This window comes from Leucoraja erinacea, chromosome 23, assembly GCF_028641065.1.
Source record: "Leucoraja erinacea ecotype New England chromosome 23, Leri_hhj_1, whole genome shotgun sequence".
Taxonomy (NCBI): domain Eukaryota; kingdom Metazoa; phylum Chordata; class Chondrichthyes; order Rajiformes; family Rajidae; genus Leucoraja; species Leucoraja erinaceus.
This window is the reverse complement of record NC_073399.1, coordinates 19,984,333-20,008,367: the sequence shown is the minus strand read 5'-3', so window position 1 is coordinate 20,008,367 and position 24,035 is coordinate 19,984,333. Positions and strand designations below refer to the sequence as shown.

The 24,035-nt window shown below is 45.6% G+C and overlaps 1 protein-coding gene across 1 annotated transcript in view; it reads left to right on the top strand.

The window, feature by feature from the left end:
- The window catches only part of acsf2 (acyl-CoA synthetase family member 2), a 97,426-nt gene that overhangs the window by 18,614 nt on the left and 54,777 nt on the right, over positions 1-24,035 (top strand). The window contains exons 2-10 of the mRNA XM_055654051.1: positions 4,664-4,862; positions 9,385-9,513; positions 9,996-10,049; positions 12,005-12,123; positions 13,818-13,980; positions 16,036-16,131; positions 20,345-20,493; positions 21,730-21,821; positions 22,265-22,341. Coding sequence (XP_055510026.1) covers positions 4,664-4,862; positions 9,385-9,513; positions 9,996-10,049; positions 12,005-12,123; positions 13,818-13,980; positions 16,036-16,131; positions 20,345-20,493; positions 21,730-21,821; positions 22,265-22,341 — 1,078 coding nt within the window. The remainder of the gene's footprint in view (positions 1-4,663; positions 4,863-9,384; positions 9,514-9,995; positions 10,050-12,004; positions 12,124-13,817; positions 13,981-16,035; positions 16,132-20,344; positions 20,494-21,729; positions 21,822-22,264; positions 22,342-24,035) is intronic.

The window sequence follows — 24,035 nt, the reverse complement described above, 5'->3', positions numbered from 1 at the left end:
GTTGCCTGGTAACAGCTGAGAAGAAATTGTCTCTGAATCTGGAGGTAAGTGTTTTTACACCTCTATAACTCTTGCTTGATGGGAAAGGGGAGAAGAGGGAGTGACGGGTGCCTGATGGGGTAAATGATAGAAGATGTTTCCCTTATGCAGGGATCGGAAACTAGCAATATAGGGACAGACAGAGAGAACGAGGAGATTCCTCTTCGAGGATTGTGGATCTCTGGATGCCTCTGAAGAAATCTCTGAAGGCCAAAGCACTAAATATTCAAAGTTCAGAGATTGTTGAACCATAGAGAGCCAAGGAAATTGGGAATCGGGTAGGAAAGTGGAGCGGAAGGTCAAGGTCATGTCCAGCCATGACCTTATTAAATGGTGATGGAACTTCAGGAGTCCCACAGTTGGGGACAGACTTCTCACCAACATACACTACAAACCCACTGACTCACATGGCTATCTGGACTACACGTCTTCCCACTCTGCCCCCTGTAAAGACTCCATCCCCTACTACCAATTCCTCCGCCAACGCCGCATCTGTTCCCAGGATGAGACGTTCCACACCAGGGCATCGGAAATGTCCTTGCTCTTCAGGGAACGGGGATTCTCCTCCTCCACCATAGATGAGGCTCGCACCAGGGTCTCATCCATACCCCGCAACACTGCTCTCTCTCCCCATCCCTGCACTCGCAACAAGGGCAGAGTCCCCCTAGTCCTCACCTTTCACCCCACCAGCTGGCAAATACAAAAAATAATCCTCCGCCATTTCCGCCACCTCCAACGTGACCCCACCACTCGCCACATCTTCCCATCTCCCCCCATGTCTGCCTTCCGCAAAGACCGTTCCCTCCGCAACTCCCTTGTCAATTCTTCCCTTCCCTCCCGTACCACCCCCTCCCCGGGCACTTTCCGTTGCAACCGCAAGAAATGCAACACCTGTCCCTTCATCTCCCCCCTCGACTCCATTCAAGGACACAAGCAGTCGTTCCAGATGCGACAAAGGTTCACCTGTATCTCCTCCAACCTCATCTGTGTGCTCAGCCCGCTGTTGTTCACACTGCTCACACATGACTGTGCTGCCAGATTCAGGGACAATAAAATCATAAAGTTCGCGGACGACACTACAGTGGTGGGACTCATCAGTGGAGATGACGAAACAAGGTACAGGGAGGAAGTAGAACAACTGGTGGACTGGTGCGGCAAAAATAACCTGGAATTGAATGTCGAAAAAACTAAGGAGATGGTTGTCGACTTCAGGAGGGCGCAGCCAGAGCATACACCGCTCAACATTAGTGGCACTGCAGTGGAGAGAGTGGAGAGCATAAAGTTCCTCGGTGTGCAGATAACGGACAACCTCACCTGGTCCAGGAACACCACTGGGACCGTCAAACGGGCCCATCAGCGACTGCTCCTCCCTTTTTCCTTCCTTCTCCTGAGGACACCCCCATCAAACAGAAGCCTCACTCCCGAAACCAACATCCTCAGGACTTTCTACAGGGGCACGGTGGAGTCTGTACTCACGTACTGCATCAATACGTGGTACTGCACCTGTTGACTGCTCGGACAGGAAGGCTCTGCAGAGGGTAGTGAGGGGAGCAGAGAGATATTATTAGCGTCTCCCTACCCTCGGTACACAAAACTGTTCCAGAGCCGCTGTCTGAAGAAGCACAGAGAATTGCCAAGGACAAACTGCACCCCCTCCACACACACCTGGATCTCTTGCCATCAGGCAAGAGATATCGAAGCATCAAAGCCCGGACTACGAGGCTGCTAAACAGCTTCCTACCACAGGCTGTGAGGCTGCTAAACAGTCACTCTGCACTCACAGTCACTTGACTTGACTCTGCGGCTGGCACGGACACTTTAATAACTGGCACTGGCCACTCAAATCAGCGGCCCCGGACATTTTTTTATGATTGGTTTACTGTTTTTAACATTGTGTTTTTTACCTGATTTTAACTATTTATTCTGTTCCATCAGGGACTGGATTGTTTTTTTTAGTGTTATTATGTGAGAAGTGTTTTAAATTTCATGTGCGAGGCTCCGCTATTCACTGGGAAACGTCTTTTCATTTTGCACTGTACTTGTTGCTTGCAAGATGACAATAAAGGTTGATTGATTGATTGATTGATCTACTGCATCCGCTGCTCTAGATGTCAGCTGATTTACATCGGTGAGACTAAGCGGAGGTTGGGCGATCGTTTCGCCGAACACCTCCGCTCAGTCCGCAATAACCTACCTGAACTCCTGGTGGCTCAGCACTTCAACTCCCCCTCCCATTCCCAATCCGACCTCTCTGTCCTGGGTCTCCTCCATTGCCAGAGTGAGCAACACCGGAAATTGGAGGAACAGCACCTCATATTCCGCCTGGGTTGCCGGATGGCAGGAACATTGAATTCTCCCAATTTTGCTAGCCCTTGCTGTCTCCTCCACTTCCTTAACCCTCGAGCGGTCTCCTCCCAGCCCCCCGCCCTCGGGCTCCTCCTCCTCCCTTTTTCCTTCCTTCTCCCCCCCACGCCCCCATCAGTCTGAAGAAGGGTTTTGGCCCGAAACGCACCCATTTCCTTCGCTCCATAGATGCTGCTGCACCCGCTGAGTTTCTCCAGCATTTTTGTGTACCTCCTACAGTTGACTGCTGCCCTTGTTTCTGACTTAAAAGTTAATAAGAAGAGCAAATGGATATTATGAAATAGAGTTAATACAAAAGGAAACACAAAATCCTTGAAAAGCAGGCAATAAGCGCGATGAAGCCAAGACAGTGATTGTGTCTTGAGGAGAAATTCAAGACAAACGAGTACTCTGCAATGCAATGGGCTGGTGAGATTGCTACCAAACTCGAGAAAGAAGAGTAGATAGTGTTGGGGTGTAATAGTAGATACTAGTGGTAGAAAGGCTGGCTATGCTTATAGCAACCCTGTCCAAGAAGGATACATTTGTTGATACTGTCGAAAGTGAGCATGAAGACGGCTTTATTATTATCTTCCCCTCTCCTGATGCAGGGGTGGTAGCAGTGGTGTGGGGAATGGTAAATGTGACACCCATGTTTTGTAAGAGGTGGAGGCACATTCTGGCACCCACCGGTGGCAATGAAGGTATGAAACTGGTTGTAGGATGGAAAGCAAAGAGAAGTTGTAAGCACAAGCTTTTTTTTTTCAAATAGAATGGTGGACCTTCATGCTTTCCTGGATACAGTCTGGAAACTGACGCTTCAGATCCTCAAGCACCCATTCACACCAGTCTGACTTTGATTTCTTACCATTTAAAATTATTCCCACAGTCACATTGACTCCCAAGATTCAATACTCGCCTTTTTTGATTCATTTTATTGACATTGAATTTTTCCAATTTTAGGTAACCTCAAAAAACACCCTGAAAAATCATTGCCACACATTCCAAAGATGGATAGAGTAGGTTCATTTTGATGATGTGTTAAAGACTGGACTTTAAAAAATAAGCATTTTGGCAAGTTGTGATGGTGTGATTACTTGTAACTGTATCCTGATTGCTTCACCGTTACGTGCTGAAATATTATTTTTTTCCCAAAAGTGCAAGACTAACATATTTTGTTTGCTGCAGTTCCATTTTGCTTCCTAATGTTCCCAGCATTAGTTGCGGAGATTGTTTGTTTCCAAAAGTGCATGGCTAACATATTTTTGTTTTCAGTGGTTGCATTTTGTTTCCAGAGGGAATTAACGTTCCCAGCATGGCTTAGTAGCTTGTGCAATAATAGTTGGTAGCACATTAGAGAGTGCAGTGTGTGGCCAATGGCACTGTGAGTGTTGGTGATCCCTCATTTCAGGGTAGTGACAACCAGAGGGTTCATGGCTCTGAATGAAAACCTATTCAGGAGCTGCCACGTTTCAAAATGTAAACTCTTGTGGAAATAAATATCTATGTATAGGTTAAATTACCAGCTATCCTGTATCTTTGAGAGTGAGAGAGAGGAAACAGTGAGATCATTGTGAGTAGAAACACGGAATGGCAGCACCTGAGGCTGGGCATGATCACATGGCAGACACCCATCTGTGACTCTGCTGAAAGCAGGCACACTGGAACAAAAGAAGCTTCGTGAGCTTAGCAACCCACCTAATGAACCAGCAGTGGTTTATACTTTATATCGAACTGACTCTTACAAAACCAGAAAAAACGGAAAAAAATGATAAAATGCACAATGCTCTGTTATCTTGGTCACAAGAGCATAACGCTGTCAAATGTGACATTGGGGACGTCACAACGAACAGCTGGTAACCTGCCCAGAAGTGAAACAGTTGAACATCACCAGTTTGTCATTCACGATGAGCAGTGGGAGAATCCTCTGACACATTCTTAATGGAGCCGAGGTTGTTGGCAGATCATTGCATGGACGTGCTTATCAGATGTGTGGAAAAAACGTCCACTGTTTCATGTCTTGTCGAAAGATAGATGGGGTGGAAGATTGCAACCTTCACGTAGTCCGCCCTGTTTGGACGAATGCAATCAACCTGGCATGCACAGCCAAATAAGATTAAATAGAACAAGTTGTCCTACAACTTTAGGCTGTGCACACCATACGCAAGAAGAAGAAGACAGGATAGATATGATCTTAGTGTAAGAGTTCATTGAGAGATCAGCACCGAGAACCAGATTAAGTCTGTACATTCGCATTTCTATTTCTCTTTTTTTTCGTTAGCACCGTGAATTATTTAGACGTTGTCCCAATGAGACCGACCCTCAGCACCAGCTACGTCCACGGTGCCATGAACATGCCGCTTGTTGGCAAAACTATCGGACAATGTTTTGATGAAACTGTGAATAGATTCCCGGATAAAGAGGCGGTGGTGTTTCTGCGGGACGGAGTCAGGAAAACATTTGGGCAGTTAAAACAGGAGGTGAGAGATGGCTTCTTATTCACGGTTGTTCCAATTGTTCTTTAACACTGTTTGAACTGCAACCCCCTGTGGGGCAAAGCTTGGGGTAAAGGGAGTCACTGGGGAAAATCATGGTCTGCCCAGATTGCAGTTCAGACTATTGCCCAATGTGATTTGCATGAAAGCTCCTGCCTTGGAATGGGAAGTACGACATCACATGTTACAAGCAGATATGATTAAAGCCGAGAAAAACAGTTATGAATAAATATTCTGAATAGTAATACGTAAATGTAAAATTGTGAGGGTGGAAATGTTAAAAACTAGAATGTATAGCTTTAAAGTGAGGGGTAAAATGTAAAGGAGATGTGCAGAGAATGTTTTTTTGCGTTGTGGGTGACTGGAACGCACTGACAGGAGTTGTGGTGGAGGCCGAAAGGGGCATTTAAGAGGCTTTTAGAAGCCTCATCGATATGCATGGGATATGGATCCTGTGCAGATAGAGATTTACTTGAACTTGCCATCATGTTTGACTTGGACAATGTGGGTTGACGGACCTGTTCCTCTTCTACGTACATATTGACTGAGAAACTTTCCTGTACACGCCTGATAAATATCACGCCATCTGAGCTGTTCGCACTTTGGCAGTCCCAGCCTATATTAAGAAAGTCAGTCTTGCAGTTGTTTGCAATTTGCTACCATATTTTTTCCTCTAATTCCCCTTGACTAATTGGGAATCTGACACTCCCAACAAGATGATTGTTTCCTTTTTATTTCTCAGATGTACACATAAAGCCTCACCATCAGTAATGTAATCTCAGATTACTGCCCTGATGTTTTCTTAATCCTTCGTTTATCCCCACCTCTATTTCGCCTTTACCCTAGAACATAATGTTCTAGTCTGGTTCCTCCCTTGGCCAGATTTGCCTCATGGCTATGGGCCCAATATTTGTTTACGCCTTGAATTCATACACGTCACTTATCAGGCATCTTGCATTGAAATATGTCCAAATTAATCCAGTCTTTCCATGTTCCATGCTCGTGCCTATCCCTTCTACTGAAGTTACAGAAATTACAATTTCTAGCAAAAAGCAAAGTTTTCAAGGAGAAGATCAGCTGCTACATGTACATTGGCATATAATAATACTCAGACTGCAACCAATAAGCAACTCTGTACACCTTCCTCAACCTTTCAATTTTGGCATTGTAAACTATATATTTGCTCTTCAAACCACACATTCCATCTGAGCCGTTGGCACTTTGGCAGTCCCAGCCTATATTAGGAAAGTTAGTCTTGCAGCTGTTTGCAATTTGCTACCATATTTGTTCCTCTAATTCCCCTTGAATAATTGGGAACCTGTAGTGCACTCCCAACAAGATGATTATTTCCTTTTTATTTTTCAGATGTACACATAAAGCCTCACCATCAGTAATGTAATCTCAGATTACTGCCGTGATGTTTTCTTAATCTGTAAAGCAATTCCCTCCCTCTTTTATCCACACCTTTACCCTAGAACGTAATGTTCTAGTCTGGTTCCTCCCTTGGCCAGATTTCCATCGTGGCAATGGGCCCAGTATTTATTTACGCCTTGAATTCATGCACTTCACCTATCATACACCTTGCTTTTCCTCAACCTTTCAATTTTGGCATTGTAAACTATGTTTTTGCTCTTCAAACCACACATTCCATCTGATTCCTTACCTTATGACATTCCATACCTGCAGCTTCTATGAGGTTCAAGTGACAAATAAATTGTATTGTGTATATTGTGTATCGGGCATCTTGCATTGAAATATGTGCAAATTAATCCAGTCTTTCCCCGTTCCTTGCCATGCACGTGCCTATCCCTTGTACTGAAATTGTTGTTATTGTCTTCTTTATCGACTTCCAGCCTCCCACCAGTCTCACTACTGCATTGTATCTTGTCTCCCTGCCGATCTAGTTTAGACCCTCCCTAGCACCTGCAGACCTGTCACTAGCACGTGGTATTGGGAGTAATCTGGAGATCACGCCCCTTGAGCTCCTGATTTTTAGACTTGTAGTAACTCTTATATTCACTCTGCATATCCCCATCCCCTTTCCTACTAAATAGACATGCATAGGCTTAGAGAAGGTGAATAGCCAGTCTTTCACCGGTAGGGAAGTCTAATAGTAGAGAGCATAGCTTTAAGGTAAAATAGGAAAGATTTTTGAAAAGGAACTGAGTGGCAACTTTTTTCATACAGATGGTGATGGGTACATGGAACTAGCTGCCAGAGAAAGTATTTGTGGCAAGTAGCATATCAACATTTACAAGACATTTGAGCGGATACATGGATAGGAAAGGTTTAGAGGGATGTGGGCCAAATGCAGGCAAATGGGATGCATTCAGTTAGGCAGCTTAGTCGGCACGAACAGGTTGGGCCCACTTCAATGCTGCATGACTCTAGGATGTTCTGACTCAGATCAGGAGAGTGATCTGTTAGAACACTGCCAGCTGAAGCTCTATTCAAGCTCTGAAACCAACTCCTACAGATGCCACCAGCAATGAGAATCTATAATCCAGTTCAAAACATACATTGGCCATGGTAGTTTGGATAATAATATTCACTGGTTCCATTTATCACATTCCTTACCTTATGACATTCCATACCTGCAGCCGGTTGTGTCTCACCTTCCAGACTCTGTCTCCACCCTCACCTCCACCTGCCCCACCTGGCTCCATTTGCCCCTTTCATCTGCATCCTTTGCTGTCTCTGCTAGTATCTGTCTCTCAACTCCCCCTGTCTCCGGTCTCTCAAGTCATCATCCGTTTCCTCACATAGTTACACCTACCGTCTGTTAATTCCTTTCTCAACCCTTTCTCTCACTTCTCGATACTGGGTCTCCCCTCTCCACATGCAGATCCCGACCCGAAATGTTGCCTCTGCCTCCAAAAATGCTGCTTGTCCCCTTCAGTTCCTCCAACAGTTTTCTGATTCAGATTGTTGCAACTATTGTGTCTCTAATGTTCAACTGTTTCCTGAGAGATAATTCTTTATAAATAAGAACTGAGCAATAATGAAGAGAGATTCACTCAAGTAATTGAAGGGATTATGGATAAAATTAGACTAATGAGAAAGGCTTGTACATTCACCAGAAAATAGGGATGTTACAACATTTTGAGATGTTAAAAATCAAGCCTGCAATTTATTCCATCAGATAAAGCATAAAAAGAACTTTAATTTGATACCTAATTCACTTTAATATATTCAGTATTAAAAAAGTTATGGTCATTTTCATACTCAGAAATTAGCATCTTGTTCCCTATTGCTTTTCTAGTATCCAAATAACAAACTGATCCCATTCACACAAGAATTCACAATATAACATGATTTTTAAATCTCACTTTGTCATGAATTTCTATGCCAAATCAGAATTGAATGTTTAATTCCCATAAATTTTACTCTGTTGGTTTATAACACTGCAGCAGGCAAGGGCCGTTTTGCATAGACATGTGTTCAAAATCCACAAACATCCACTCTCAAGATAGTCAAAATCTTTTTTTTTTGCACAATCATGTCATAAGAACATCTAATAGATCTATATTTTGTGTAATTGTCTATCCATGATCAATATTTTCATACTAAATATCTGACTAAAAACTATGTACTGTGGAAGTTTTATTCGTCCCTTCCCTCCTAAACCACCCCCTCCCCTGGTACTTTCCCTTGCGACTGCAGGAAATGCTACACTTGTCACTTTACCTCCCCTCTTGACTCCATCCAAGGACCCAAGCAGTCTTTCCAGGTGAGGCAGGGGTTCACCTGCACCTCCTCCAACCTCATCTGTTGCATCCGCTGCTCTAGGTGTCAGCTGCTCTACATCGGTGAGACCAAGCGTAGGCTTGGCAATCGCTTCGCCCAACACCTCCGCTCGGTTCGCACTAACCAACCTGATCTCCCGGTGGCCCAGCACTTCAACTTCCCCTCCCATTCCGAATCCGACCTTTCTGGCCTGGACCTCCTCCACGGCCAGAGTGAGTCCCACCGCAAATTGGGGGAGCAGCACCTCATATTTTGCTTGGGCAGTTTACACCCCAGCGGTATGAACATTGACTTCTCCAATTTCAGGTAGTCCTTACTTTCTCCTTCCTTCCCCTCCCCTTCCCAGCTCTCCCACAGCCTACTGTCTCTGCCTCTTCCTTTCTTCTTCCGGCCCCCCACCTCCACATCAGTCTGAAGAAGGGTCTTGACCCAAAACATCACCTATTCTATCACTCCATAAATGCTGTCTCACCCGCTGAGTTTCTCCAGCACTTTTGTCCACGAGCTATGATCTTTGGTTCCCAGGTCACCTGCGTGCCCCGTGACAGGCTGCAGTTCCCAGATCCTTCGCGTCCCTGGGACTGGCTGCAGCTCCCAGGTCCCAGTACGGCATAAGGATAATAAGCCCGAGATTTACAAGAGATTTTACAAGTGTGACCAGAAATTTTGTAAAGCACGGAACTGGGGACAAATTGCTGGGTCTGCTGCCGCGATGTTTCTCAGCAGTAATCGGTTCTGATACATCGACACGCTTTTGCAGGTGGACCAGATGGCTGCAGGGTTACTCGCCATTGGGCTGGAGAGAGGAGACCGGCTGGGCATGTGGGGGCCAAACATCTACGAATGGCTGTTGACTCAGCTGGCGTGTGCACAAGCGGGCATCATAATGGTAAGCACAGGGATGGTGGTGGCCACTGGCCCGATCCACATGGCCGAACGCTGGCATGGGCAGGATAAGGATTGAACACAGCGGAAGGAGGAGGTAAGAGTGTGGGGGCGAGGATGGAGGGAGTGAGGATGAAGGGGGGGGGGGGCAGAGGAGGGGGGGGTGAGGCTGGGAGGTGGGCGGGAGGAGGGGGTGAGGGAGGAGGGGATGAGGGAAGAGGGGGAAAGGGTTGCGGGTGCGAGTGAGGGTGGAGGGGATGAGGGAGGAGGAGGTGAGAATCTTTTGGAGCGTGAAATATCTCTCCTGATTCTAAAGCTTTGCTGAAAATTCAGTTAGCAAAAGAACTGTTGCTGCCTAAAAATATTTTGCAATGGGGGTGGGGGGGTTAAGATGTGAATGCTGAGCAGCATAAAATACTAGCTGAGAGGGCTATTGCTAGTGAACACTGGCTTTTCATAACTCTATTCTTTTGTGTTTCCTCCCAGGCTCAAATCAATCCAGCGTACCAGGCACAGGAGTTGCAGTTTGTTCTGAAGAAGGTACGGTGGGCTGTAATCAACGAAACATTTGTTTAAAAATTCTAATTTTAGAGAAACTCCTGCATCTGGGAAGGGAATAGATAGACAACCTTTCAGATTGGAGCCCTTCTCGAGACCCTAAACGCATACCCAGACTCAAAGCGCAGTCTGAAAAAGAGTCCCGACATGAAATGCCGTCTGTCCATTTCCCTCCCCAGATGCTGCCAGGCCCACTGAGCCCATCGTCCAGCACTGATTTTTGCTCAAGATGCTCTGCCTTGCCTGTTGGATCTTGCGAACCTTGACTAGGAAACAAACCTGTTCCACAATCGGTGTTGATATCTAGTTGGCGCAGTGGTGCAGCTGTCGTGCTGCTGCCTCAGGACTGCAGAGATCCAGTTCGGGTCTTGTCTGTGTGGAGTTTGCAAGTTCTCCCTCTGACTGCATGGGTTTCCCCCGGGTGCTCCAGTTGTCTCCTACGTTCCAGTGAGTAGATTTATTACGATTGTAAATTGTCCCTTGTGTAGGGGATGGTGGGAGAATTAAGGGGGAGTTAGCGAGCATGTGAGCGAGAATAGGTTACAGGGAGATACATCAGGGAATGGTTCTGATGGGAATGCTCTTGGGGCTGGCATTGAATCGATGGCTGAATGGCCTGTATTAAAGGAAACATGCATCCAACATATAGGTGAGAACATGTCACTTCCTATCAGCTGCTCTCCCTGCACACAGCTGGGCAAAGCTGCAGAGCCAGCAATTCCTTGCACATCACCATCTGCAGCTCTCGACCTGCCTCTGATTCTGCCCCATGTGGAGAGAGTTTAAAACAAACCCAAAATGTAAACCGCCTGCGTCCCTCCTCGCGATCTCCTCATCCGACTCTGCTGCTCCATCCTTGCCGTCTCCCCAGTGCCTTCCTGATCCGGACTCGCTGCCCCACTGACTCAGCTGTTTACACTGAGTGCTCGGACCAAAAAGCCCTTGCAGCTGAGGAGCCGTATCCGAGGGCCACAGGATCTGTTGGCAGCAGGCGGAGACGTCCTGTTGAAGTTTCTGGACCAGTCTCACTCCTTCTCCCCCAGCAATATGACTTTTCTGTACGTTGTCACTGAAATTCTCCAGCTCTGTATCCTCTCTATAAACTGGTGGAGGCATGTACTTCCTGGTTCAGGAACAGCTTCTTCCCAATAGCCATCAGGCTATGAAACACTACAACCTCCAAATAAGCTCTGAATGACATAGACACTAGATGTGTCTATATATTTACATATAGAAATGTATATATGGAAATATATACATACATGTATACATGTTGAACTATTTTTCTCATTTATGATATTGTTTACAGTACTATGTTTACATATTCTGTTGTGTGGCTGCAAGTAAGTCACTGTTCCGTCTGGGACATATGACAATAAAACACTTGTGACTTGACTCTTGACCTCTTTGAACTAAAGCTTCCCACACTCGCCTATCATTTACAACTGGGGCCCATTTTACTGCCTGTGCAGAAAACATAGAAACATAGAAAATAGGTGCAGGAGTAGGCCATTCGGCCCTTCGAGCCTGCACCGCCATTCAATATGATCATGGCTGATCATCCAACTCAGTATCCTGTACCTGCCTTCTCTCCATACCCCCTGATGCCTTTAGCCACAAGGGCCACATCTAACTCCCTCTTAAATATAGCCAATGAACTGGCCTCAACTACCTTCTGTGGCAGAGAATTCCAGAGATTCACCACTCTCTGTGTGAAAAATTTTTTTCTCATCTCGGTCCTAAAAGATTTCCCCCTTATCCTTAAAAGTAAGTGATGGCTGTGGACCCTGCAGACTGGAACAGTGATGGTTCTGCTGTGTCTGATCTCCCTTCCCTGTGGGCAGTACCGACGACTCTGCTGCCCAATGCCCCATTGAGCCTCGCAAATTCTCTGGTGATTTGAACCTCTTCACAGGTTGGTCTATTTCTCTCCACAGGTTGGTTGTAAGGCACTGGTCTGCCCCATGGCCTTTAAAACCCAAAGGTTCTACGACATTCTGAAGCAGAACTGTCCCGAGCTGGAGAAGGCCACTCCCGGAGATCTCCAGAGTACCAGGTACCACTGCTCATAGGACACGGTGGCCTGGGATGGGCACAGTCTCCGACCATCACGGTTTGAGAAGGTCCAGATCAGTTCCCTCCTGACTGAAGGTCGGCACAGTGGCGCCATGGTAGAGTTGCTGCCTACAGCACCAGAGACCCGGGTTCGATCCTGACTACGGGTGCTGTCTGTACGGAGTTTGTACATTTTCCCTGTGACTGCGTGGGTTTTCTCCGGGTGCTCATGTTTCCTCCCACACTCCAAAGACGTACAGGTTTGTAGGTTAATTGGCTTTGGTAAAACTGTAAACTGGCCCTAGTGTGCGAGTGTACATGGTGATTGCTGGTTGGCGTGGACTTGGTGGGCCAAAGGGCCTGTTTGCATGTTGTATCTCTAAAGTCTATAAAGTCTAAAGACAGGCTCCTGCACCAGGTGTCTCAGGTTTGTGAGAGTTTGCGGGACTGGGGAGAACTTTGCTGTCCTGGTGAGAACTCTCCTAGCACCACCAGGAAGGATTAAAAACTGTGATCCTGTTTGAGCCTCTTCTGATCTGTTTCTTCTTCCCTGAATATTGGGAATCTCACACTGATCCCCTCAACTCAGCCACAGTCCATAGTGCAGAAGCTGCTTTGGCATTGAAATCAGCAATTTGTTGTCATCAGATTATACAGCCAGACCCCAGTGACCTGAAGGGAGTCTACAGCAGCAGGAAGTAGGTGGTCTATTCTAATGGCAGGGGTAGGGCCAAGAATGATAACTGATGACAACTTTTTTCTTTGGAGCATTGGAGGCTGAAGGGTGACCTTATTGAAGTGTAGAAGATCATGAGTAGCATGGGAAAAGGGAACGTTTACGGTTTTATACCGAGGGTAGTGGATTCTAAAACTAGAGGGCATAACCTTAAAATGAGAGGGAAGAGATTTAAAAGAACAATCTTTTCACTACTCTCTTAGTCTGTATCTGGAACGAGTTGCCAGAGATAGAATTGTATATAATTTGGACAAATATATAGATAGGGAAGGTTTTGAACGATATGGGCCAAAGGCAGGCAAATGGGTCGAGCCCAGCATGCCAACTTGGTCAGCTTAAACAAGGTGAGTTAAAGGGCGTATTTCCGTACAGCTGTGCGGCGTACTCCATGAATCTATGACTAAAACAACACTGACCGGACTTGTACTTCTGTGCCAATGTCACAGGATGACCTAGAGTAGAACTGGCCAGAACGGATATAAACAGAGAGAGCAAGGTACCTAAAGCTGCAGAATTCAAGCCTAAGTCTTGAACCACTCTGCATCTTGCTGTACTTCCTCAACACAACCATAAGAGATGCAACCTCTGGCCTTTCTTTCCCACCATACGGCAATCCAATCATTCTTCCCTGGTAATGCTGCCATTCACTTGCATATCCTCCAATCCAGTGTACAGGTCATTCTGAGATAATGCCTGCTTCCCCAAGGTGAATTGAATATAACGCCAGTAATGACTTAAGGGAAACACAAAGAACTTCAGTTATTGATTAGCGAAAAGACTCATAAAGTGGTGGAGTAAATCTGCGGGTCTTTGCTAAGTAGGCACGAAAATAAACATTGCTATTGAAAAAAACTTCTTTCTAAATTCAAGCAGAGAAAATAACTTTGTTCTTGCATGTTTAAACTCTAGCCCCTAACTAACCCCTCTCTCCCATTGACAGTTGATTTGTGCTTGTTTAGTCTCCCAGACCTCAAGACAGTAATTATGATCGGAGGCAAGCCCCCAGGGACACTCAGCTTTGAGGAGGTGTATCAGGCAGCTTCCAGCAGTCACCGTGAGCAACTGTTAAATGTGCAGAAGAAAATGACCTTTGACGATCCAGTGAATATCCTATTTACTTCGGTAAGCAAGCTTCAGTTTCATACTTTAGACTGGGCGAAACAATTTATATGAAACTGGTGTATGCACTGCGAATGGCGATGTTTTTAATGGAGTGGATAGAGGGTTGTTAGCTTGTTGGTGCCAAAGCAAGAAAAGAGGGTCATCAAAGAACTTGGTTTTCTAAGAGTAGAAAATGTGATGTTAACAGGGGAGTTTCCTCCATTTATGCCCAGGTTATGGGCTTCAGTGCAAGACCAATATTGTTCATCTCACACGCACTGAGACAGAGGCGCTGGAGAAAGACAGTCACGATGCCTCACAGGTTGATTTGGGAACAACTCTGACCAAGAACGCAAGAAATTTCACAGAGTTGTACACACAGAGCCCAGTTCATCATGCAGACCAAACTTCCCACCATTGACTCCACCTATACATCACGCTGCCTCAGATAAGCAGCCAACATAATCAAATACTTGTCCCACTCGGTCTTTCTTTCTTCTCCATGCTCCCATCTGGCAGAAGGAACAGTAGCTTGAAAGTAGGCACCACCAGACTCTTCCGAAGAACTCTGTCACAGGGATAACGGCTGACCACGCCTGCTGAAAAATTCGCCACATTCTTACGGCCATCTCAGAAATTAGAACAAATGTTAAACAAAGGTTTGACTGGATAAACTGCAGATCTTGGAATCTGGAGCAAAACATAAAGTGCTGGAGGATCTCCGTGGGTCAGGCAGCAACCGTGAAGGGAATGAACATGTGGTGTTTCAGGTTGGGATCCTATCTCAGACTAGCAAGATGGCAGCGAAGCCAAGTGGTGAGGAGAGACACATGGCTGTAGTGTTGAGTCTTAAGAAGAGGCCTGACCCGAAACGTTATCTGTCCATTCACTTTCCAGATAATGCCTGACCCGCTGTGTTCCTCCAGCATTTTATGGTTTAAACAAATGTTTATTCGAATTTTTCAGCTGGTCTTAAAAACATGATTTATGAAGGGAACTTGTGACATTGAAGTTTTCTTTCGTGTCCATCTTCCATGTTTCAAATGTTAACATCGCTGTCATCGTCCGTCCTGCAAAGGACGCAAGTTTCCGGCAACAATCAGTGGGAGCCATCACTTGTTGCAATAGCAGAATTAGCTCGGGATACTTCCAGTTTCCAGCCCCGCAACGTGGACGCCTCTTCTAGGGGGCCGACATTGAAGTGACTGAAGCTTTTGGAAGTGCAGTTGCTTGTTATATTATCCTCGCATCAATGTTTGCTCAGTGAATGACTCGTGCAACATGTTGGAATTTGGAATCTCTGGGGCTTCTGTCTCTTGAGAAGTGTCAACTGCAAATTTTGATTGTACACTCAAATATAATGCACCTTAATCTGGAGGTTTATTGTGTATATTTCTACCTTTCAGGATGTCTGTACTACGTAAATTGTGCATCTTTCCGAGCAAGAGTAGCCATTAAATTGTAGCAGAGTGATCTCAATTATTGTCAATCAGCATTAAGTCAGTTGCCTCTGAGATCATAACATTCGAAAACCTGACACACACAATGCGTAATGGATTGTGTCTGTGCAAACAGATACATGCATCTAACGGTGGCTGCCCTTGCACTGACTTGAAGAACCAGTGAGGTTCGGAGCACCAGGTCCTAGTGTAAATGTGCACTGTCAAAAACAGAATGTCAGTCCACCTCGCTGGGGGTCCTTCAGGATTTGGAATGCACAGTGTCTCATGACTTGAATGTGGATTCATTATCCTGAGTGAGCAACAATATATTAAAAAAGTATTTTGTTGGACGACAGTATTCGGTAAACCCATGTATCCCCAGTACAGTAAACAAGTTTTTCATTTGCTATCAGCCATCTTTCAATCGGGTGCTGTTCAGTCCACCATCTAAACAGACAGGGCAATGATCCTGACGGTGCACACAAGATCTGTTCATGCAATACGTGTATGGTGCGATCAACACTCACACACTTGTGAACATAAAGGAAAGGTCCACTGCTGGCAGCGATTATTAACAGATTCCATATCAAGAAATATCTCTGTGGCTTACTGTGCGTGTTTGTGCTTTCTCCAGGGCACCACAGGAAGCCCCAAAGGAGTTACTCTCACCCACCATAATCTGGTCAATAATGCTCGTTCCATTGGGTACCGAATCGGCTACAGTTGGCGGGTGAGTACACATGGTTTGCCAGCAATATCTTTACATGCTGCTGATATCTCATTATGGAAATCCTTACTGTTTTGGGTCGCACATTTTAAATATTATTTTAAAATATATATAAACATTCCTTTGAAATATGTGTTAGAAATATTTTTCCCAACTACACCAGCAACAGTATTAAAGATATAACCTGAATGTTTATGCTCAAATAAATCAAAGAGTCAGAAAATCTCTGCAATAGCTTTACTTGTCACCACGGTGATAGACCCAAGCAAATGCCGGCGCTATTTCTGACTGACAATACAGAGAATTCACACATATCTTTATACTCATAAACAGCTGTAAAACAGATTCTACTGTCCTATCCATGTCCTGATAAGAGATAATTGTCTCTTCCAAAACAATGGGCATCCCATAAGCAGTCCAAATGGAGGGTGCACTAGGGGCAAGTGGATACATAACTCCTCTGAGCAGCATTGGAGTTGTGTTTTCTGAATACATCCTGAGCCGCCCTTTGTGTGCTGAAAATGGGTGCTGCAGTATGTACCCAATTAGTTGAATTCCTAGATGATCCAATGTTTCGGCCCCCTTCACCTTGCCCCAGCTACCTATGCCCTCTGGTCCTCGATTATCCCCCTACTTTGTGCAGCTTGTTCCTACACCTAATCTTGAATTCCTATTCCCCTCTCATGATTTTGTACACCTCTATAAGAATCCCCCTCATCCTCCTGTGCTCCGTGGAATAGAGACCCAGCCGAAGCCTCACCCTATAGCTCACACTCTCTAATCCTGGCAACATCCTCGTAAATCTTTTCTGAACACTTTCAAGTTTGACAACATCTTTCCTATAACATGGAGCCCAGAACTGAATACAATATTCTAAATGCGGTCTCACCAAAGTCTTATACAACTGCAACATGACCTCCCAACTTCTATACTCAATACTCTGACTGATGGCCAAAGTACAAAAAGCCTTTTTGACCACCTTATCTACCTGCAATTCGACCTTCACGGAAACATGCACCTGTACTCCTAGATCCCTCTGCTCTACAACACTACCCAGAGGTCTACCATTTCTTGTATAGGTCCTGCCCTTGTTCGACGTCCCAAAATGCAACACCTTACACTTCACTGTATTCCATCAGCCATCCAGATCCTGCTGCAATCTTTCACAACCATCTTCATTATCTGCAAAATCACTCACTTTTGTATCATCAGCAAAATTGCTAATCTTGCCCTGTATGTTCTCATCTAAATCATTGATGTAGATGACAAACAGGAACGGGCACAGCACTGATCCCTGAGGCACACCACTAGTCACAGGCCTCCAGTCTGAGAAGCAACCTTCCACCATCACCCTCTGCTTCCTTCCATGGAGCAATTTGTTATCCATTCAGCTATCTCTCCTTGGATCCCATGCGATCTATCCTTCCAGAGCAGCCTACCAGGCGTAAACTTGTCGAATGCTTTACTGAAATCCATGTACATAACATCTACAGCTCTCGCCTTTTTTGTACACTTCTTCAAAAAAAATCAATCAGATTTGTGAGACACGACCTCCCACGTACAAAACCATGTTAACTATCCCTAATCAAACCTTGCCCATCCAAATGCCTGCTTCACCTATCCCTCAGAATACTCTCTGGTAACTTTACAACTACACAGATGTTAAGCTCACCGGCCTATAGTTCCCAGCGTTTTCCCTGCAGCCCTTCTTGAAAAGACGCACAACATTTGCCACCCTCCAGTCTTCCAGCACCTCTCCTGTATTAAGACGACTCGTAAATTTCAACCAGGGCTCCCGCAATTTCCTCTCTAGTTTCCCGCAATGTCCTCGGATATATCTGATCAGGCCCTGGAGATTTGTATCCCTTCATACACGACAGTGCCTTCAGTACTTCTTCGATGGTAACAGTGACTGCTCTCAAGCCACTTCCATTGACTGCCCCAAGTTCCCCGTCCTGCTGTCTTTTTCCTCAGTAACAGTACAGAGGAGAAATACTCATTGAGGACCTTGCCCATCTCCTGTGGCTCCACACTGAGGTGACCGCTTTGATTCCTGAGAGGTCCCACTCTCTCTTTAGTCACCCTTTTCCCCCTTATGTATTTATAAAATGTTTTGGGATTGTCCTTAATGCTACACGCCAGAGCTGTCTCCTGGCCCCTTTGTTGCCCTTGTCATCTCCGTTTTTAGTTTACTCCTTAGTTCCCGAAAGTCCTCCGCTGCCTATACCTGTCGCATTGCATTCTTCTTGTTGTTGAACCAGTGTTTTCTCCAGGGAACTGGTAGGTTCTGTGCAGGTGCTACAGTGATGGGTTTTGTAAGGCTGCCGCCTTGAGTTCTGCAGGGTTGTTGAAGCAGTCTGTTCTATAGTGGTACTATCTGGGGTTGTGTAGTTGGGTCCGATGGGAACACCATGTAGCTGGATCCTATAGGAATGTTGTTTTGTTGGGTCATATGAAAGCATTGTAACCACCATTGCATTGTCGAGCCCTTTAATAGACGCTGCCTTGTAAAGTTATGGAGATAATACTTTATAGAGATTCTGCATCAGTTGATTTTATGCAGGTTTGATGGAATCTATAAAGTTACTTGCATTGATGGGTCATCAGAGACATAGTATTGGTGGATTCTAGTGGGATGATTAATGCACTGTAGCAATAACACACTGGCGATTCCGTAGATTGTTGTATGTAGGGGTGTCATGGAGATATAATACGTAGAAGTGGATTGTAGAATGCTGCATTGTTGGGTTCTTCAGGTGTGCAGCATTGTTGTACATTGGTGCTGCATTGGTGTGCACTCTACATTTATCATTGTTTGCTTACATACGTCATCCACACTGGAGGTTTCTATAAAGAAAGCAGAGGTGCACAGGGGGCTGCATTGTTGATCTCTTCAGTTCCTGCATGGATGGATCTGCAGGTTGGCTGCTTTTATGGTGTGTAATGGAATACTGCATTGATGAGTTCTCTCTGGAGCACAGCACTGGGGAGTTCTTAAGGGTTGCTTTAAAGGTAATGTCCATAAAGTGTGCTTCATTTTGTTCTGAATTGGTTTGTGATGGAGAATTACATAGGAATATTGCCTTTTATGGCTCCATGTTGGCAGGTGTTGCTGCATTGATGCACTCTATTGTAAATGCATTGAAACATAGAAAATAGGTGCAGGAGGAAGCCATTTGGCCCTTCGAGCCTGCGCCGTCATTCATTGTGATCATGGTTGATCATCCACAATCCAGCTACAGAAAGGATGTCAATAAATTACACAGATTACAGAAGAGATTCACCAAGATGTTTACTTGGATTTGTGACCTTGGGGGAGGAGCTGGATCGGTTGAGACTTCTTTCTTTGGAACCTAGCAGGCTGAGTGGTGACCCCATTGAAATATACAAGATCATGAGGGTCATCACCTTTTTCCCAGAGTAGATGATGATTAAAACTAAGGCTAAGGCTTAAGGTGAGGGGGAGAGATTTAAGAGGGACCTCAGGAACACATTTTTCACTGAGAGGGTGATCCATATCTGGAACAAGCTGCCAGAGGAATCTATAGAAACAGATACATTAATAAGATAGACACAAAAAGCTGGAGTAACTCAGCAGGACAGGCAGTATCTCTGGAGAGGAATGGGTGGCATTTTGGGTCATGACCCTTCTTCAGACTGAAGTGTCTGGACCCGAAACGTCACCCATTCCTTCTCTCCAGAGATGCTGCCTGTCCTGCTGAGTTACTCCAACTTTGTGTGTGTATCTTCAGTTTAAACCAGCATCTGCAGTTCCTTCCTACACAAAGCAGACACAATTACAGCTTTTAGAAGACAGTTGGTCAGAAACATGGATACTAAGGATTTGAAGTTCTATGGGTCAAATGAGGATATGTGGGACTAGCCCAGAATACTTACTTGGTGCAGACAGACAAAGGGCTGTTTCCCTACTGACTCACTCTCTGAATCTAAGAATATAATGTGAGCATCCATTGGTCTGAATACTCACGACCTAGTGAGTAGCCAATCACTTTCATGGAAGCACAGTCAATGAGGGCTTGTACACTCACTGTCCAGCCTCGCACACAGTGCGTGATCAGTCTGGTCATCAATTAAATGTTCTGTGAAAAAAGAACTAAATTCCCAGAACTCAAGTCACTCCTTTAAAAATGAAGGTATTCAGCAGGAAATCCTGTACTAAAAAGTTCCCTTGTTTGTTCCTCTCCTGGTCTTTTAGGATGCACGGCTCTGTGTCCCAGTCCCCCTCCATCATTGCTTTGGATCTGTGGGAGCCTCTCTGGTGACGTGCGTCTATGGAATTCATGCCTGCTTCACGTCTCCAGGTTTTGAGGGAAGAGCGGCCTTAGAGGCAATTCAGAATGAAAGGTATGTACGCAACAACGGCTGGAGATGTAGAGGTGAGCAAAAGTACACAGAGGCTTGGTGTAAGGAGTACTGAGAGGCCAGCATTGCTGGGTTACAACAGAGTGTTACCATTGGTGAAGCTATTTAATTTGTGAGCATCCATTGATCTGGATATGATTGACGTGGAGTTCACTTTCCGTGAGTGTGTGCACACTCACTGTATACTTGGGTGTTCAGTGAAAATACAACCCAAATCCGAGGTAAAGGCCAACCCCTGAATAAAGGAGGAGAACATATTGCCAACGCATTCAGCAAGGAAGTCAACAGTCAAAATATTTGATCTTGATGGTACTTATTGTGGAACAAACCCCTTATTTTTCATTACATTTTTTTTCATTACATTCCCATACCATTCAACAAGACATTGTAAAATTCAACCAAATAAAAAACTCCCATTTGAGATATCTCTGCAGTCCGGCCACACCGAATGGTGGACAATTGAACAACTCACTGGAGGAGGAGGCCCCACGAACATTCTCAATGATGGGTGATCCTAGCACATTTGTGCAGAAGAGAAAGCTGAAATATTTGCAAGAATCTTCAGCCATAAGTGGGCGATCCATCTCTTCCTCCCCCTAGTGGTTCCCCAACGTGATAGATGCCAGACCAGCCATTAACTTCATTCCTTTTGATACCTCAAAATAGCTAAAGGCATTGGATAAGCAAAGGCTATAGACCCTGACAGCATTCTGACAATTGTACCAAAGTCTTGTGCTCCAGAACTTACCATAACCTTTCCCAAGCTCATTAAATGCAGCTACAACACTGGCATCTGCCCGACAAGGTAGAAAATTGTACACAAGAAGCAGGACAAATCCAACAGCATTTGGTAGCAACAACCTGCTCACAGGGGCTTGGTCAACGTCAGTCACCTCCTTACAGCCTTGATCCATACATGGACAAAAGACTGAACTCCAGAGGTGAAATGGGAGTTACTGCCCTTGATATGATGGCAGCATCTGATTGTGTGTGAGACCAATTAGCCGAGAGGCTTGGATCAGAGATCCAACAACAAAATAATGAGACAAAGTGGAGAGAGAGTTGGGGCAATAGTATGCTTGTGGAAGAACTTGAAATTGAATGATGATTGTCATACAGTGCAGAAACAGGCCCTTCAGCCTAACATGACAGTGCTGGCTATCAAACCTCCAGTTGTATCTGGCTTTGACATTTCTCATACTGTGTCTGCTCTTCCAGATGTACAATACTGTATGGGACTCCAACCATGCACTTTGACATTCTGAACCAGAAGGACTTCTCTACATTTGATCTCTCGACACTGGAAGCAGGTAAGGCCTTGCCTGTGCAGGAAAATATTTGGAGCCCTCTCCTTCCGGGAGTTCTGCATGCCCTTCAGAGATTCTCACTGAAGAACCCACCTGCAGATCTGAGCCCTTTCGAGGGGTGAGGAACTCAGTCATAACCTGAAGTTTCAGCTGTGAAACCACTCAAAAAACATCACGTTACCTGATCTGGTGCCAAATGGTGCCTCTGGGTGCAAGAAACGGCATTTTGTTTGGACCTCAAGGGGTCCAAATGACAATTAAATTGTATCTTGTATCTTGTATCTTGTAAGTTCACAAACTGTTCCTTTTCAAAAAGACAGTATTTTGTTACAAACTCATTCCATCAATTCTCTGCGAACCCCTACAGGACTATGAGGAGGGATTGATTAATTGTGCTGGATGTGACCAATGTTAATTTTCCCACTGGCTTTTTATGTTCTCTGCAGCAATTGTAGGCGGTGCTCCCTGCCCCCCCGAACTGATCCAGCAAATCATGGAGAAGATGAAAATCACTGAAACTATAGTGAGTACCAGCTTGAATTGCTTTAATGATTTGGAGGCGATTGCGGCGTTTTATAAAGATTGTTTCCTGGTGAATGTAACAATGTCTTCCCGAGATGCTACCTCACCCACTGAGTTACTCCAGCACTTTGTGTTCGACTAACCTACTAACCCTCGTGATTTTAGCATGTGGGAGGAAACTTCAACACCTGAAGGAAATCTATTGTAGGTAGACACAAAATGCTGGAGTAACTCAGCGGGTGAGGCAGCCTCCCTAGAGAGAAGGTATGGGTGACGTTTCGGGTCAAGACCCTTCTCCAGTCTGATGTCAGGGGAGGGGGCGGGACAAAGATAGAATGAAGGCGGAGACAGTAAGACTAAGGGAAGAGCTGGGAATGGGATGGAGAGAGAAAGCAAGGGCTATCTGAAGTTAGAGAAGTCAATGTAAACTACCCAAGCGAAATAGGAGGTGCTGTTCTTCCAATTTGCGCTGGGCCTCACTCTGACAATGGAGGAGACCAAGGACAGAAAGATCAGATTGTGAATGGGAGGGGGAGTTGAAGTGCTGGGCCACTGGGAGATCAGGTAGTTTACGACGGACTGAGCGAAACGATCACCGAGCCTGTGCTTGGTCTCGCCGATGTAGAGAAGTTCACACCTGGAACAGCGGATACAGTAGATAAGGTTGGAGGAGTTGCAAATGAATCTTTGCCTCACCTGGAAAGACTGTTTGCGTCCTTGGATGTAGTCGAGGGGGGAGGTAAAGGGACAGATGTTGTATTTCCTGCGGTTGCATGGGGAAAGTACCTGGGGAGGGGGTGGTTTGGGTGGGAAGGGACGTTTCGGAGAGAACGGTCTCTGCGGAAAGCAGAAAGGGGTGGAGATGGGAAGATGTGGCCAGTAGTGGGATCGCATTGCAAAAATGTTTGAGGATTATATGCTGTACGCGACGGCTGATGGAGTGGTAGGTGAGGACAAGGGGCACTCTGTCATGTTATGAATGACGGGAGGGAGAGTAAGAGCAAAGCTGCGGGATAACGAGGAAACCCAAGTGAGAGCCTCATTTATAATGGAAGAGGGGAACCCCATTCCCTAAAGAATAAAGACATCTCTGATATCCTGGTATGGAACACCTCATCCTGGGCTCAATGCAGCATAGACGGAGGAATTGGGAATAGGGGATAGATTCTTTACAGGAAGCAGAATGGGAAGAAGTGTAGTCAAGATAGCTATGGGAGTCAGTGGGTTTGTAGTAGATGGTCAACGGTCTGTTTCCTGTGATGGAGACAGTGAGGTCTAGAAACGGTAGGGAGATGACAGAGATGATCCAAGTGAATTTGAGTGCAGGGAGGAAATTGGTGGTGAAGTTGATGAAGTCAGTGAGTTCTGCATGGGTGCAGGAGGTAGCACCAATGCAGTCATCAATGTAGCAGAGGTAGAGTTTGGTGATAGGGCCTGGAACAGGGATTGTTCGACGTACCCTCCAAAGAGGCAGGCATAGCTAGGGCTCATGCGAGTGCCCATAGCTATACCTTGGATCTGGAGGAAATGGGAGGAGTGAAAGGAGAAGTTGTTGAGGGTGAGGGCCAGCTCTGCTGGGCGGAGGAGAGTATTGGTAGATGGAAATTGGCTGGTTCTGCGGTCGAGGAAGAAACGGAGGGCGTTAAGACCCTCCTGGTGGGGGATGGAGATGTAGAGTGACTGGACATCCATAAT